Genomic DNA, 15195 nt, shown 5'->3' with positions numbered 1-15195 from the left:
GCGTGGGTCCTCATTCAAGGTCTTCTCAATCATGGCCTGGCTGGCCAGCACACCCGGCTGCAGGTCAGGAATTCCCTCCCCAGATCCCAACTGGCCGTTCTGCAGAGCTTCCTGTGCCTGAATCTCTCTGTGAACATAATTATGCAAGTCAGCCCACCCATGCAACAGGACCAACACCAACTCCGAACGGCAGATGTAAAGAAAAAAAGGGGAAAAAAAACCAAGACCGCTCTTGATGTAACAGCTATTTCCACATACACGTTGCTAGGCAACTGCTGAGATGGCATATTTCTTGTTATTTAATCTCTGGTAAGCCACATTTCCAGGCCAGAATCAAACCGTTCGCGGCTGTGTTGTGCAGACTGCTCGTCAATGCAGGCGTAATTGATGTCGTTAGTAAAACAACAAATACGGTATATATTTGCAAATGAGGTTAAGCACCCTCTAATAAGCACCCTGACTGCTCTCTTATGAACTGAATACATATGTAAAGACCTATGGTGCTAATCAGCTGAAAACTTGTGCAGCCACAAAAGCGTTTTGCAACCGAAAGCAACGGACATAACAAAACAATGACTAGCGCAAACTGCTGTTGTTTTGGAATTCACAGTTTTTACGCTAGTTGGGGGTTGGGAATCCTGGCAGAATTTCCCCCATCGTTGAAAAACAGGAATTTGAGTGCCACAAGCCAAAGAACTTCCTTTTCCGACTAATGCCCTTTAGTGTAAGTTTCCCTTGTACTCGAAGAAATGCAAATAGTCCTCTCAACTATGTACATTAAATGATTCAAAACTGTAACTACACTACCATTCAGTAACCACTTGATAAGAATTGTTAACGTTTTTTTTTCGTCTCTTAAGGTCACCTAGAATTTATTTGACCAAAAAAAAAAAAAAAAAACATATTGTGAAATATTATCACAATTTAAAATAGCCGTTTTATATCGTAATCAATTTTAAAACGTACATTTCTGTGATGGCAAGGCTGTATTTTCAGCATCATTACTCCAGTCTTCAGTGTCACATGATTCTTCAGAAATCATTCTAATATTCTGATTTGCTGCTCAAGTAACATTTCTGATTATTAGCAATGTTGAAAATGCTTAATATTTCAAGCAGTAACATTATAAATGTTCCTATAAATCTAAGCATTGTAACATTATAAATGTCTTTACTTCAACTTTTGATAAACTCAATGCATCCTTGATAAATAAAAGCATTAATCTCTTAAAAATCATACTGACCGCAATCCTTTGAGTGGTAGTGTACTTTATGGTAATGATTTAACACATTTTTTTTAGGTTGCCTGCTCTCAGTAAATAAAATTTAGTGCGTTTCCTATAGTAGCTGCACTGATAGTGGACTTGCTTTGACTGCAGGAATATTCCTCATTAATGCATGGGTCAGGGGCATGATTGTTTGCATATATTTTTTAGGTAACATTTTAGTATATGGACCAATTTTCACTATTAACTAGTTGCTTATTAGCATACCTATTATTAACATATGAGCTTTTTTTAGTGCTTATAAAGCACATATTCTGCATAATATTCTATATCCTTAATGCTACCCAATGCCTAAACTTAACAACTACATTACTAACTATTAATAAGCAGCAAATTAGGAGTTTATTGAGGCAAAATTCATAGTTAATATATTGTTAATGTGACCATTTTAGATTAATCACACTAATTCAACATGTATTAGCGAGTGAGTAAAAAAACACTACCTTATGTCATAAACTGGCGGCCGTAGGTCGTGTGGTCCATGAGCGAAGGCGCAGTGGAGGCCGTTCTTCACACAATGCCCACGAGCATCTGTCTCATGGATGCAGGTGCCGGTCTTGTAGTAGCGTAAATGGTACTTGCGCTCTGTGTCACCGGTGGTCCGGTGTAAATAAGGGCAACTGAGAAGAGAAAAGCACCAGTGTTGCTCATCAGTAAACATGCTCAATGAAAGGAATACATTTTGATGTGTTCATTGAAAATAAATGACTAAATATTTCATAAATTCTAATATGCTGATTTGCTGCTCAAGTAACATTTCTGATTATTAGCAATGTTGAAAATGCTTAATATTTCAAGCAGTAACATTATAAATGTTCCTATAAATCTAAGCATTGTAACATTATAAATGTCTTTACTTCAACTTTTGATAAACTCAATGCATCCTTGATAAATAAAAGCATTAATCTCTTAAAAATCATACTGACCGCAATCCTTTGAGTGGTAGTGTACTTTATGGTAATGATTTAACAAATTTTTTTTAGGTTGCCTGCTCTCAGTAAATAAAATTTAGTGCGTTTCCTATAGTAGCTGCACTGATAGTGGACTTGCTTTGACTGCAGGAATATTCCTCATTAATGCATGGGTCAGGGGCATGATTGTTTGCATATATTTTTTAGGTAACATTTTAGTATATGGACCAATTTTCACTATTAACTAGTTGCTTATTAGCATACCTATTATTAACATATGAGCTTTTTTTAGTGCTTATAAAGCACATATTCTGCATAATATTCTATATCCTTAATGCTACCCAATGCCTAAACTTAACAACTACATTACTAACTATTAATAAGCAGCAAATTAGGAGTTTATTGAGGCAAAATTCATAGTTAATATATTGTTAATGTGACCATTTTAGATTAATCACACTAATTCAACATGTATTAGCGAGTGAGTAAAAAAACACTACCTTATGTCATAAACTGGCGGCCGTAGGTCGTGTGGTCCATGAGCGAAGGCGCAGTGGAGGCCGTTCTTCACACAATGCCCACGAGCATCTGTCTCATGGATGCAGGTGCCGGTCTTGTAGTAGCGTAAATGGTACTTGCGCTCTGTGTCACCGGTGGTCCGGTGTAAATAAGGGCAACTGAGAAGAGAAAAGCACCAGTGTTGCTCATCAGTAAACATGCTCAATGAAAGGAATACATTTTGATGTGTTCATTGAAAATAAATGACTAAATATTTCATAAACATGTAAAGATCAGTGCATTTCTCTGTGAACAACAAAGTGAAAGTAATGCAAAGAACTAAAAATAAATGTAAAACATGAAAAATGTAGTCCTTCCCAATGAGTGCTCTCTTTGGGACGCTTTGTTTCGAAATACTGAGGCATGAGGCTTGTGTCTGCACTGCCTGAAGCCACAGAAAATAGAAAAAAGACGTTGGACACAAACACACTATTGCTTTTTGTTGTCACAAAATAACAATCGTATTGGAAGTTAGAGCTGCACTAACCTGTCTGACAACTATTTCTAATATAACATAATATGACTGAGTGACAGTGTGATATACAAGCAGACAACAAACTTTTTGATTTCTTTATGCTAAAACAGATCATCATCATTGCTGTCCAAGAACTCATTTTATTCCTAGCATAATACACTATAAATAGTGCTTCATGTATTATTTCCACAAACAATGAGCAAACGAAGTAATCTGGCAAACATATGTTAAAAATACATCAACAAATATACAAATACAGTTCTGGCCACTACTGTTAAATATAGCATGTAAAATAAAATAAAAGACATAAAAAGACATCAAGGGCAACAAGCATCAATATCATGGCAAATGCTGAGCTTTCACAACTTTAAAACAGTCAAACACTTGTGAAATACTTTCCGGCTGGAAGTTATTTTGCAAGATATATTGGCAGACAGTATACATACGTAGTGTAAAGGAGAGTAACGTCTCTATGAAATTATGAAATATTATTAGTGCATGCTTGGTGTTATAAGCACAGCACGAGTCTAAATAATAACTAAATAAATCATTTTCGGCTAACTGCACTTTTAAGTTCAAAATGTATATTTAAACTTGATTGAAACTGAGTGCAATAAGAATTATGCATGCTGATACATGATACCATAATGCAAACGATGAGATTAAGAGAAACAGGCATTTAGAAGACAAAATATATGTTTGTTTTTTAAGAAAGGATTTAAGGCACACAGAAAACAGGGCTGTGACAATCCGAACAGCTCCCTGGAAGAGAGCAGATTTATACCGAAAATGCCACATACCCAATAATCTTCTCAAATATAGCAACTGCATCTTGTTCGGGTAGCAACAGTAACTATGGCAACAGCAGTGATGTCATCACAGGACGGCTGCTACTGGATGAATGAGCCTGTGATCTGTGCCTATACTGAAACTATGTGACATACATTGTCGGGGAGACTCGGCAGAGACGCAGGACAAACCATTAAGAGTTATATTATAATAAAAACATTTACATTCACATTTAGTCATTTAGCAGACGCTTTTATCCAAAACAATAATAATAATCCAGTATCATTCAGTTCAGGTGTAGGTAAAGAAAATAAATAAATATATTTTGTCTAACTAAAATAAACAGTTTTTTTTTTAAAATGTCATATAGATGTTATAATGCAAAAGTTGTAAACATCATTGCACTGTTATGTAAAGTATGAAATATATGGATATATGAATGAGATGAGAAAAATAATAAAATCCGTGGGTCCTCTATTAATAAATAGGTGTAAAATTATATAAAACATAATATAAAAATACGCTGAAACAAGCATCCACAATTAAATATTGAACAATGCAATTATTTATTAGTTTTTAATTCCTCATATTGGCAGATAATCTATATTATCTAGTCGACCCATATATTGTGAATCAATAATAAAAACAAATTATACAATGACTAGTGTTGTACAATCATTATTAAAAAAAAAATGTGTTTAAGTAAATTGCAGATATAATCTATATATACAATCAAAATGTTGACCTGATGTGTCACAGGATTCTATGTTAATCTCTCTGTGAGATCAGAAATATCACCTGACTGACATCATACTACAGCATTCCCAAAATCAAAACAAAGTTGCCATGCCACTATTTATGGCTGGAGCGCCAAAACAATCTTATGGGAAAAACTTGGAAAGAATCCACATATGACACCTGACTAACAGTTATGTCACGTGGACTCTACAGTAGTTATGATCCATTTATAGAGCCTTTGAACTCTGCTTTTGCACAATTCCAGCAAAACTAGCTGTTTAAATACGATTTAATGAATAAGAAACTAACATAAGCTAAACTACAAACAAACAGCACATATTTAAACAACCTTTGGTATTGGGATCAATCAAGCATTAACTTCTATCTTGAGCACAGTGTTTTCACTGATTGTCAAACGAATTAACAGAGAACAAAATATACAACTGGACTAAACTGGGACATGATTGGACATGACTGAGTTCTCCGAACTATAACGTGCTTTGTAAACACATGAGTTTTTATGAAGCGAGGGCTCGTAAACGTTGTAGCAGCAGTGAGCCAATCAGAAAAGGGTACGTGCAAAGGAGAGCCAATCAGAATGCATAGAACAGGGGGCGTGTCTTTAGGCTCTCTAAGCGCAATACACAAGGAAGGCAAACATGATTCTCCACCATCAGTCTTCTGACCTTTTTTTCCAAACCGAAGATACACATTTCTGCTACACACAGGGCAAACTGGGAACTGAGAGACGAGTCATCAGGCAAAAGTGGAAGTGAAACTCGAGAAATACACACACACCGAGCGAAACAACACCGTGAACAGCAAAAAGATTACAGGAGAAAGCGATATATCTCACGAGGGAGTAAAACATTAACAAAGTAAACACTATAGTGAATTTACAAGGCTGCTAAACTACATACTTTATAAAGAGGGCGTGTGCTACACAGAACAATAAGACGAGACAAAAACACTACAGCATGCTCATGATAACTAAAAAATGGCAAAATCCGATTCACAAAACGCAGGCGTTTCCAAAATAATTGTTTTGTGATATATATTATAATTATTAAAACAATATTCGTTTCAAGCAACACAAAAATTGCCAAAGCAAAATAAACATGACTAACGTTACGTGCACTGTCGCGAAAACATGAAAAATGACTTCTCAACTGCAGTGTAAATAAAACAAAAAGCAGTTACTTACTCGTCTCCATCTGGGCATATTCCTGTTGTTTCATCATACTTCGTGCAATATACATCTGGGCTGTAATTAAAAGTCCCGTCTCTTCTTCGTATGGGTCTCCGTCTTCGCTGATTTAGAAAATGCCAGTGGAAACACGTAAAGGGTCTATGCTGTGTGCATTTGTGCTGCAAAAACAGTGGGCATTGCTCGGTCCTGAACTCCTTCAAATATCTATAATTAAAATGGGAAAAAGCACGGTCAAAAGCTTTATAATCAACCACCTCCGCGACAAAAACTTCACTTGGGTGATGTATAAACAAATCAGTATTGACAAAATCAAACGCAGCAATGTGAAACTACTAACAAAGTTTGGAGCTGCGGTGGCTGTTTACACTGCGTAGTTTCTAATACGCTAACGTTACCATTCCCCAACAAAACTAGCCCTAGATAAATAGTTTACGTGATAAACACCCTTTTCAGCAACTGTAAACATATGATGTTCACTTTATGTGTTTATAAACATCTAAATGGGAACGGAATGTGTTTAATTGTTTTAGAAATCCACTGCATCAACTGTGAGCTATTTATCAAGGCTCTCCAATACAACATTAGAAGCTCACGCCAAGTATTCCGCGATTAGCGTACACAGTTACGTATAATCTTCGACGTACGTTCCATTCGAACCAACGGTGCGTACGGCGGGAAAAGAGCGTAGAGTAAGAAACACGGGCCGAGGAAAGAGGCGGATGCAGCTAACAACCCAGCCTGTTAGCTACATCTAGCGAGCGTCTCGACTCGCTCGTCTTGCTGCTGTGCAATGTACATGTCTTCAGGCTTTTACACAAGCAGCCTTTGAGCAAATAAGCGAAGAGCACCTTCTTAAGTTTTAAAAGGCACGCAAAACAGCTAAAGCTTTGTACGGGAAACGATGCAACGTTTAGAGCAGACGAGATTGTTGATTTCATTAACATTAATATGTGAGATCCGCATGTATTCGGACGAATTTACAAAAGGAAAAGCACCATTTTTAAACGCACAGAGGAAGCAGCACGCGTTGCAAATACAAACCCGACAGTCGAATATCGAACAGTCATCGCGTTCCGCTGAAACGTATTTTCGTCCGTTTAATGCTTACTCTACTTACGTATAGTGGGTTGGTTTCTCGGTTTGAGGAGAAGCGCTCACCACCGTTTTCGAAACCGACGGCATTTTCAGTCAAAACAATAATAGCGCGTGCGCGGGGACCCTGTCGTCTACTCATGCTCTCGCGCGCCGCTGCAAGGCCAATATGAGCAACTGGCGGGACAAACAAGACAATGGCCATGCTGCATAGCAGCACTGCTATAATATGCAACGATCCCTCACACAACACAAGTGACTATTTAGACTGCAACGTGTTCGTTAACATTATTCAGAAATATAAAAAACAATGTAATAAAAACATAAAACAATGCTTAATTAGACATTTATTTATATACTTTTTTTTTTTAATCCCGAGAGTGCAGCGCACTTACAGTAGTAACTGTTTTCGGGTTCAAGACATTTTTTTTTTCTGTGGATTGAGTTGCAGTTAAATGTATCCCAGATAGCAAACAGACGTCGATTCAACGTTGATTCTATGTCAGTTCGCTATCTAGGATGTTTTTGAAGTTATGTAAAAAACAACAACATACAAACAAGTTCCTAAAGTGAAATGGAAGACAATATCTAAAGTAGCCTGCTTCAATTATATATTACTCCAGCAACCGTTATCTATTTCAAATGTTGATGTTTAGTGAAAAAAATATGCAAACAAACAAATTAAGTGAGATTGAAGCCAACGTCTAAAGTAGTCTACTTCAAGTATATATTTCTCCACCACCCGTTTTATCTATTACAAATAATCTTTGTTTTCTAAGTTATGTGAAAAAATAAACGTAAACAAATCGCTAAATGTGAGACTGAAGACAATGTCTAAATAAAGTACTCCAAGTATCTTACACCAGCACCCGTTTTATCTAATACATTCTTTATATTTAAAATAAAAGTAGTATTACATTCTCACAAGAAATATTCTAAAAGATAAATAAAGCAAAACAACGTAGAGGAGGAGGCTGTTACGTTAAGCCAATGAGATACGAAAACGTAATATATGGGCGTGTCTAAGTGACGATCCACAGAAATATATAAATAGAAGCCCAACCCTCATATTTTCAAATACGAGATACTACGTGGGAAAGATCGTGGTTCAACGAGGTTTGTGTAAGTCAACTTTAAATCATTTGGTAGATATTTAGGCATTAGAGAGCAGTCATAATAGTCCGACTAGAGCTAATTTAAAACAAAACAATTAGTCGTTTTCAGAGTTGATCGGATTTTAGCTTTCTCCTGCTTACTGATGAGTCATTTGCTGGCTAATTTGTAGCTTGGATTAATGTTTTAAACGCTCTTGGTTTAAAGTTCATTTAAACAGCATGTGGCGTTTTAGACACGTTAAATGTGTGTGTTTTTTTTTTAGTCGGGCTTTGAAGCAATATGTTGCATCTGATAATTCCCTGCTGGGTTGTCAGCGTACGGTTTTGCCCGCCATTTTGGACAATGGTTTGTTCATCTTGTAACGTTAACTTACTTGAGGTCGAGTTGCCGGTGTTGTGCCGAATGCTGCATTCAAATAACTTTCCCTTGTGCCTCTGCACAAAATTTCCCGCAGTTTCTAAATTATGCAACTGCTATATTTCTGGTTGAAAGTGAGTTTCGTGGTGGGATGGTGTGTAATATGCAGTATTTGAGGGGGAGCGTCTCTGCTGCAGATGGAGGCTTGATGCTGGTGTCCCAGAGTAGCGTCTGATGCAAATACACGCATGGGATGCTTGTTTGGTTTTGTTCAAGGCCAATTACGCATACATTCTAGCCGTTTTATATAGTTTAGAATTTAATACGCGTCGTAGGCACTTTAACGTTACATTGTACAGCTTTATAAATGAAAATGAGTATATGCGGCTTTGGAGCGGAAGTGGTAAAAGCAAACCGCAAGACCCGGATGATTCCGCCATTTTAAGTCACCGGTAGAGTTTCCCATTAAAATGGTAAGAATTCCATATTTAAGTGTGTGTTTTCAATTCCAGAGACTGAACAACAATGGCTCGTACCAAGCAGACCGCGCGTAAATCAACTGGAGGAAAGGCGCCAAGAAAACAGCTGGCGACTAAAGCCGCTAGGAAGAGCGCGCCCTCTACTGGTGGCGTCAAGAAGCCCCACAGATACAGGTGAGTCTGAGATGCTGCTGTGATGAGATGCACCCTTGCACATACATGAGAAATAAAGTTGATGATGATAACCGGTAAATCATACACTTTCTTTTTTTTCTTCTCCTCTCCCCCACTTCAGGCCTGGAACTGTTGCTCTGAGAGAGATTCGTCGTTATCAGAAGTCAACAGAGTTGCTCATCCGCAAGTTGCCATTTCAGCGTCTGGTTCGGGAGATCGCACAGGACTTCAAAACTGATTTGAGGTTCCAGAGTGCAGCCATTGGTGCACTTCAGGTGTGTAGCTATTTTTATATTTAAAATTATTCCATGACCGTATTGCAGTGTGATCTACAACATGCTCAAAGTTTCTGGAAGCTTTAACAAACTTTCTTTTTTTTTCTTTTTCTTTTTCTTTTTTTTTTTTTTTTTTTTTTTTAAACAGGAAGCAAGTGAAGCCTACCTTGTCGGTCTGTTTGAGGACACTAACTTGTGCGCCATTCATGCCAAGAGAGTCACAATCATGCCCAAGGATATCCAGCTTGCAAGGCGAATCAGAGGAGAGAGGGCCTAATTTTTATTTTATTTTTTCCTTTTTTTTTTATTTGAACTTTTAATGAGAAACACTCGAAGTAAAAGCAATGGATTTGTACATTGGAGTCATTTTGTAAAGCATTCCTTACAGACTCAGGTTTTTAAAGTGAGTGTGTCTAGATTAACCATTGTAGAGCTCATTGTAAAGCGGCTTTAGTTGCATGCTTTAAAGTATTTATCACTTATCTTTTACATTGATCATTGGGTTGTAAATAAAATTACTCTACCTCCAAAACGGTGTGCTGATTCAGTCTGTCACTTGAATATACTTTGGCCCTGGTTTTTAATTGAAAGACCTACCTAATACTTAAATGACTGCTATGTAAATCTATTCTGACAAGTTATCTTTCTATGTTCATAAAGTTGAATCTGCCTGATTTGTAGCATGTAGACTTGGCTTCTCACCACAAGAGGGCAGAGTCATGTCACTTGGCGCGATTTACACCGCGTTAACCACAAGCTGTCATCAAGTTACATCTAGTTTAAACATTTTTCTGTTAGAGGTGTCATGCTACCATATTACAATTACTGTTTATATATAAGCAGAATACAGCTCTTTTGATAGCACTAGCAAATTACATTTATATACAAAATGGGATTACAAGAGCAAAAACGCGGTAACCGTGCCATCTGGCCACCAAATTAAACCTGCAACGAGGTCGTGACAGCGGTGTAGCATGCTAATCAAAACAGTTTCATCGTAAGTATAATTTGCAGTATTCAGTATGCTAGTTTTATTTGAAACTGACAGATTTAACAAATTTCTTTGGGCTCACCACACTAGCCTCCATTTAAGGAAGCTGCTTAATATGTTGTTATTCGACAATACAAAAGCCTTTGCCAATACTAAACATATTACACTACTTGTCCAAAACATCGTTGTGTGATTATTTATATTGTTCCATAGATTAAAAAATGCCATTACTCTGCACCTGTAAACGTTTCCGTTATGCACCAAGAGCTTGTAACACTCCAAAGAGAAAGTAAAAATGTAAATCGCATCATATGACCCCTTTAATCTCAGTTGCCTTCGACTGTATATTTGCTTGTGTATATTCATGGATGTGCTCGTTGTTGGCGTCCTCTTGTGGTCAGTGGTGAGTTTGCACATTTATTTATTTGTTTATTTAATATCGAAATGTTTTGGTTTAGTCCAGGGGGGTTTAACTCAATTCCTGGAGGGCCGGAGCCCTGCAGAGTTTTATTCCAACCCTGCTCCAACACACATGTAGTTTTCAAAAAGGCCTGAAGGACTTGATTAGTTAGATCAGGTGTGCTTAATTAGGGTTGAATCTAAACTCTGCAGGGCTCCAGTCCTCCAGGAATTGAGTTTGACACCCCTGGATTAGTCTATACCACGTTATTTCGATGCATTAGTATTGTATTAGGTGCACTCTTGGACTGAAACACTCCTGTGCAAAGCTCTATTTGACCCTCTTGATGTTACCTAAGTTGCCTTTGTTCTTTCTCTTTTTTTTTTCCTAGAGAAGATTTTAATATGTAAATGTAATTGTGGATCAGATCTTTTATTCAAAGTCTTTCCTTAAGCATATGCATTAATTCTCACTACTTTAATTACCTTTGACACAACGCAGTCACCCTTTGGTGCTGGATGCTGCAAGTCTTACTGTGTTTTATAAGCTTTCAGCTTATCATTCTCCTCCAAGCGACAATATTTCCATGGTATTTTTGTAAAATATTTATTATTTGGACAAATTCAGATTGGAAGAACTCTTGTTTTGCGCTCAAATTTATTATGAAGTATATTTGAGGTTTGTTTATGTGTGTGAATACAGACAGGAAGCATGTAAACACTGACTGGAAACCATAAGACAGCATGAGTTCTGATAAACAGATTCATTAAACCGCATCAAACGAGAAATCTCACCGACAAATGGGACAAACATATGCGCTAGGACGCAATGACGTCAGACCCCTCAACCCTGAGCCCTGCTCCAGTCCCAGCTGCAGACACAGTCTCTGTCTCACCCTCTCTCCCTCGCCTCTTGCTCTTTGTCTTTCTCAGAGTCGTCCTGAGTCTATTTATGTGTATTTATACAGATACGAAATTAACATGTCTTGTTGACTCTTTCCCAGGGGATTGACTGTGGGGGTCCAGATTTCAGCTCTGTTATCTGGCATTATTTCACTTGTCTGTATCTTTCTGTGATGCTCACATCCTAAGGCTGTTCTCATCATGGATTCTCAAATCTCTGTTAGAGGCACACAACCTTACTCATGCCCTATATAGGACTGTCTGAGACACAAGTTTCCCAAGTCACTCTTTTGTTTATCTATTTATATGTGGATTGTTTTTTTATATATATGTAAATTAGTTAATTTTCCTGATCAGGTCCATACAAATTCATTAAAAATGATTCAAACAATGCTTACATATTTTTCCCAGCCTGGGCGGCTTTACAGCTGGAAAAACATTTCTTGGTTTTGCCAAGGCTGTCTTATTTTTTATTTATTTTTTGCAGACTTCGCTGTTGCACTGGTCTATATTAAACAAACTCTCTGTATCAGTACCCAGCACTCCATACTGACATATTCTCGTTATTATCAACAATAGTTGCATTACTTTAATGACACTTGCTACGAAATACATTTTATCAACTGCATGTCAAAACCAACAAATGGGTTTTAGATCAAAGAGCATATTCTCCATTGATCTCAGTGCTGTCATGAGTCTCATCCTGTGTCTCCAGAGCAGTGTTATTTTAGTATTATTTATATAATACATTGTAGTATTTATTTTTAATTAACTTTAATTTTGATAATTTTAATTTGATTTTATTTCAGTTTTAGTCATTTACTACTTCTACTTAAACTTATTCAGTTTTTTTTTATTTTAGTTTTTAGGGTTAAAATTAATCTAATGTTTATATTACATTTTATTTCTATTAACAACAATGGTTTTAGTGTTAGTTAATAATAACAGCACTGCTCCAGAGTGAGTTTATGACTCAGATGATTAACTCAGAAAGTCATGTGACCAGAACCAGGGCAAAGACAGCAGCTTGGCCATCCTCAGGAGTCAGGACACACTAAGAAGCAATTTCTAAATCTCAACCCAATTTTTTTTAGGTCCATTAAGACTTTGACTTGGATTGTGACATTATTTTCATGACAGTTTTTTCACACAAATCCAGACTTTTTACATTGTAGTGTTTCATAATTCACATTGGACTCATGATTCTCATTGCTGCAATACAGTAATTTAAAAAAAAAATCACTTACAACAACTTGTCTCCATGGCCAACAGGAACATATCCAATATGCACTTTTATTGGCTAAAATGTATCTAGGGTTGTGTGTGTATAAAAGATGTCTGCCTTTTCATAATATGATGGCCTTTAAAATGTGCCCTATATTAAAGCACAGTCTGGATTAGCTGTTTGTGCAGGCCAGTCAATTTCCTGTGCCATTTGTCATAGATAATAAACGATAAGTGATTTAAACCATTATTTTTATTATACTGTACTGCAATCTTGTTTTCCATCTAAGAAGGGAAGAAATCCATTGTGCAACAATATCCCCTCACCTTTCTAGTGTAGCGGACAGCTTTCGTAAAACTGACAGTGAGTGAACACCAGTGAACACCATTTTATATTATATTGTGAAAATGGGGCTGTTTATTCATTCATTGCTTTTTCAGACTCAAATGCATTATATCATGCTTAATCCAAATCCTTATATTGATCATTTTGTATGACGTAATACTGCTCAACAAGAAAAAGAAAAAAAAATCCCAAGAGACCAATTTTGAGATTATTTATTTATTTATTTTTTAATTCCTCATTTTCTTTTTATTTGTTTGTCTTTGTTCTGTTTTATTTGGGGAAAAGCCCTCAGACTGCCACTGTGTTTATGAATAATTTGAGTCATATATTGTTTTAGCCCTGGGCATGAGAGGGCTCTCTCTAGGGGAGATTATCAGCTTCCTGTTATCAAGATGCTCTTGTTATCATGTCGTAATCATTTGTAATATCTGTATATGAAAATAGCGTACGTTCAAATGTTACTTAAGTCATCCCGACACATTTTGGACAGTGAAACAATAATTTCAAGTCTTATTGTGTATCTATATTAATATCCATACAGTCTCTAAACAGATTAGACCTTTTTGGAATTCCTTGGAGTCCTTGTTTTTGCTGGTAGAGTGCACTCATGAGAAAGCGAGAGGAATGGGAATGCAACGAATGAAGAGTTCAAGAGCATGGTGATCAAGTAAACAGCAGCGCTGGACGCCCCACTTCTGAAGTCTTGAATAATGTGTTTATATCTTGCTATGCTGTCTGCACACCACCTGCCCACTGACTCCAACTTCAAGGAAACAGGAGCCAACACCTGGGTTTAGTGTCGCTAACACTTGTCCAAATGAGCAGTAATCCACCAAATATGTTTGCATTGAACTGAATTTACTTTAATGTTTCCCTAATGATGTTTTTGTGTAAACCTAGAGAGACTGCACATGAAGTTTACACTCTCGGACATTAGTACTGCTTACAGAATCCCTAAAATTGGCTGGGAGTGAATCTTACACTCTTGAAATTGTCGCAAGAGCCTGTTGAAAAAACAGCATATGCTGGTTAAGTATGTTTTGAAGCATGGCAGCTGGTTATGAGCTGGTATCAGCAGGTCATGTGCTGCTAGACCTAAGCAACTAGCTCCAGCTTAGGACTAGCTCATAACCAGCTCAGGACCAGCTTAAACCAGCTCATGGCCAACTAAGGACCAGCTCAAACTAGCTGCCATGCTTCAAAACCAGACTGTCCTCCAACAAAAAATAACCCTATAGGTCGTTTGTGCAAGCACCTTATTACGACCTATATATAAGTTTTAAAGTTCAGTGCCCTCTACCGGACGTAAAAATAATGACAGTGTCGTTTTGCATCTGTCGTCATGAAATGACGTGTGACTGTCATTACCAATCAAAATGCGTGTTTATTTATAATGCAATTTGTGGACTTTTTACATGGTCCAACCCGATCTCACTGCAATTTGTACATATTTTACTAGGTGGCTAATTCATACGAATTCGTACGGATGACCACACCTAACCCCGCCCCTAAACCTACCCTCACAGAAATCATGATTTACAGTGCATATAAATTTTATGAGCACATGCGTTCTCTGGGATCAAACCCATGATCACATGATTGCATATTGTCGTGTAACACGATGATCTACCAACTGAGCTATACGAAACCCGAATTATGGTGCAGAGTACAAAGCATTAAAGGGTTAGTTCACCCCAAAATGAAAATTCTGTCATTAATTACTCACCCTCATGTCGTTCAAAACCCGTAAGACCTTCGTTCATCTTCAGAACAAAAATATAATAATTAATAATTAAGATATTTTTTATTAAATCCAAGAGCTCTCAGACCCTCCATAGACAGCAATGCAACTGAAATGTTCCCAGACACAGAA

At 37.1% G+C, this 15195-nt stretch overlaps 2 protein-coding genes across 3 annotated transcripts in view; one reads left to right on the top strand and one right to left on the bottom strand.

The window, feature by feature from the left end:
- LOC107719186 (putative E3 ubiquitin-protein ligase UNKL) overlaps window positions 1-7231 on the bottom strand; it is a 16894-nt gene extending 9663 nt beyond the window's left edge. Inside the window, exons 1-3 of the mRNA XM_016526560.1 lie at window positions 7084-7231; window positions 5961-6170; window positions 2697-2873 (exon numbers count right to left, since the gene is read on the bottom strand). Coding sequence (XP_016382046.1) covers window positions 2697-2873; window positions 5961-6170; window positions 7084-7148 — 452 coding nt within the window. The 5' untranslated portion in view covers window positions 7149-7231. The remainder of the gene's footprint in view (window positions 1-2696; window positions 2874-5960; window positions 6171-7083) is intronic.
- An 873-nt stretch (window positions 7232-8104) lies between these two features.
- On the top strand, window positions 8105-9991 carry LOC107719181 (histone H3.3). Of its 2 annotated transcripts, none has more exons than XM_016526556.1 (4): window positions 8105-8180; window positions 9044-9184; window positions 9306-9459; window positions 9608-9991. In XM_016526556.1, exons 2-4 carry the CDS (start codon window positions 9057-9059, stop codon window positions 9734-9736), a joined length of 411 nt encoding a protein of 136 aa, XP_016382042.1. In that variant the 5' UTR covers window positions 8105-8180; window positions 9044-9056; the 3' UTR covers window positions 9737-9991. The 2 variants fall into 2 exon arrangements, with proteins under 2 accessions (XP_016382042.1, XP_016382043.1); XM_016526557.1 differs by having other exon boundaries at window positions 8145-8174.
- The last annotated feature ends 5204 nt before the right edge of the window (window positions 9992-15195 follow it).

The sequence above is a fragment of the Sinocyclocheilus rhinocerous genome, unplaced genomic scaffold (assembly GCF_001515625.1).
Source record: "Sinocyclocheilus rhinocerous isolate Xijiao unplaced genomic scaffold, SAMN03320098_v1.1 scaffold2982, whole genome shotgun sequence".
NCBI lineage: Eukaryota > Metazoa > Chordata > Actinopteri > Cypriniformes > Cyprinidae > Sinocyclocheilus > Sinocyclocheilus rhinocerous.
The sequence above is the reverse complement of the archived record's forward strand: the minus strand, read 5'-3'. Positions and strand labels throughout refer to the sequence as shown.